Source organism: Fonticula alba, assembly GCF_000388065.1.
Source record: "Fonticula alba strain ATCC 38817 unplaced genomic scaffold supercont2.143, whole genome shotgun sequence".
Classification (NCBI taxonomy): Eukaryota; order Rotosphaerida; family Fonticulaceae; genus Fonticula; species Fonticula alba.
The window spans coordinates 1-1,424 of record NW_009243113.1 but is presented as its reverse complement, the minus strand read 5'-3'; the positions used below and the strand labels follow the sequence as shown (position 1 = coordinate 1,424).

The 1,424-nt window shown below is 69.5% G+C and overlaps 1 protein-coding gene and 1 non-coding gene across 2 annotated transcripts; one reads left to right on the top strand and one right to left on the bottom strand.

The window, feature by feature from the left end:
* Positions 1 to 671: 671 nt before the first annotated feature.
* On the bottom strand, positions 672 to 750 carry H696_06355. The gene has a single exon. It is a non-coding gene; the product is annotated as a tRNA-Leu (tRNA).
* A 189-nt stretch (positions 751 to 939) lies between these two features.
* On the top strand, positions 940 to 1,416 carry H696_06354 (hypothetical protein; the record flags this gene model as incomplete). The annotated part of the gene is made up of 2 exons (XM_009500095.1): positions 940 to 1,133; positions 1,353 to 1,416. Coding segments are annotated over 2 exons (258 nt in total), but the record flags the coding sequence as incomplete, so codon positions are not given.
* Between the last annotated feature and the right edge of the window lie 8 nt (positions 1,417 to 1,424).

Below are 1,424 nucleotides of genomic sequence, written 5' to 3'. Positions count from 1 at the left end.
GCGAATCGGCGCCGGCGCGCCACCGGCGAGCGGGAGACGCGAGTGCATGCCAGGATGGGGGAGAGGGGAGGCGGAGCAGGGGGGGGGGCGGTGCGGGGGGGGGGGGAGGAGGGCACGAAGAAAAAAGCGGAGCAGAGAGGCGCCACAAGGGGATAGGGGGCCAGAAGAGACGGGAGCAAAATATGGGCACGCGGAGAGGGGTGCCATTTCCGCCACCACCACCCCGCCGGGGCGGCGCCCTCTCTTCCAGCGGCCGGTGGTCTCTTCAGACGCCGGGGTGCACTCTGCGTTGGCACTCTAGCCCCCCAGTGTCCGGCCGAATAAAAAAGCCCCAATATCCAGCTCTTCCCGAGAGGCGGCCACACGCCCGAGCGGAAGGCCGGGATCTCCAGGACACTGGCGCGCGGCGGCGAGCCCCACGAGGCGTGGTGGTTGCCGTCCCCCGCCCCCCCCCCCCCCCCCCCCCCCGGGGGGGGGGGGCGCCCCCCCCCCTGCTCCCCCCCCCCCCCCTCCCCCCCTCCCCCGGGGACCCTGGTTTTCCCCCCTCCCCCCCCCCCCCCCCGGGCGCCCCCCCCCCCCCGCGCCGTGCATCGCCCCGCCCCGGGGGGGGGGGGGGGGGCGCGGATGTCCCACAAAAACGAGCGCGGTGGCGCGCGAAAAAAATGCAACTGTGATTGGAGTGGGGTTCGAACCCACGCGGTCTCCCACCAGTGCCTAAAACTGGCGCCTTAACCACTCGGCCATCCAACCGGCATCTAGTCTGTGACCTGGCAGAAAGACGCTTTTATTCCTTCACCCGGGGCCCCTCTGTGAAACGGCCAATCCAGGTGCGTTGGCACTGGTGCCTCGGGCCATTGAACGGCCCCGGGAAAAAATGCCCCCCCCCCCCCCGCCTTCCTCCCCACCCCCCTTCCCGCCACCGCCCACTCTCTCTGCGCCATGTCTGGCACCACCAAGCACCTGGCGACGCCGCAATCGGTGATCCGCCGCCGCGAGGACCTGCGTCACAACCGGGGCGCCCGTCCTGAGCGGACTCGCCACACGTCATCATCGATCCGTGCGGCGGAGAAGTTCGCCAAGGAAGCCGAGGAGGCCGTGGACCATGCGGAACTCCTACTGACCGAGCAGGCTGGGTATGTCGCGGGACTCCCCTCCCCTCTACCCGGGGGATCCTCTCTTCCATGTCCCCCCGCGCGCTTGCTCTCCCTTTGTGTCCTTCTCTCTTTGTCTCTTTCCCCCCTCTTGTGTGTGTGTGTGTGTGTGTGCGTGTGCCTGTGCGCCCGGCTCCGTGCTGACCTCCTGCTTCGACGGTCCTTTTGACCGCCCTTCCCCCCTTGCTCGGGCTCCGCCAGTTACCTTGAGGCCAGCGAGGGCGAGCAGACTCGGCGCTACACCCAGGCCGAGATCCTCGACAATGTGGACAT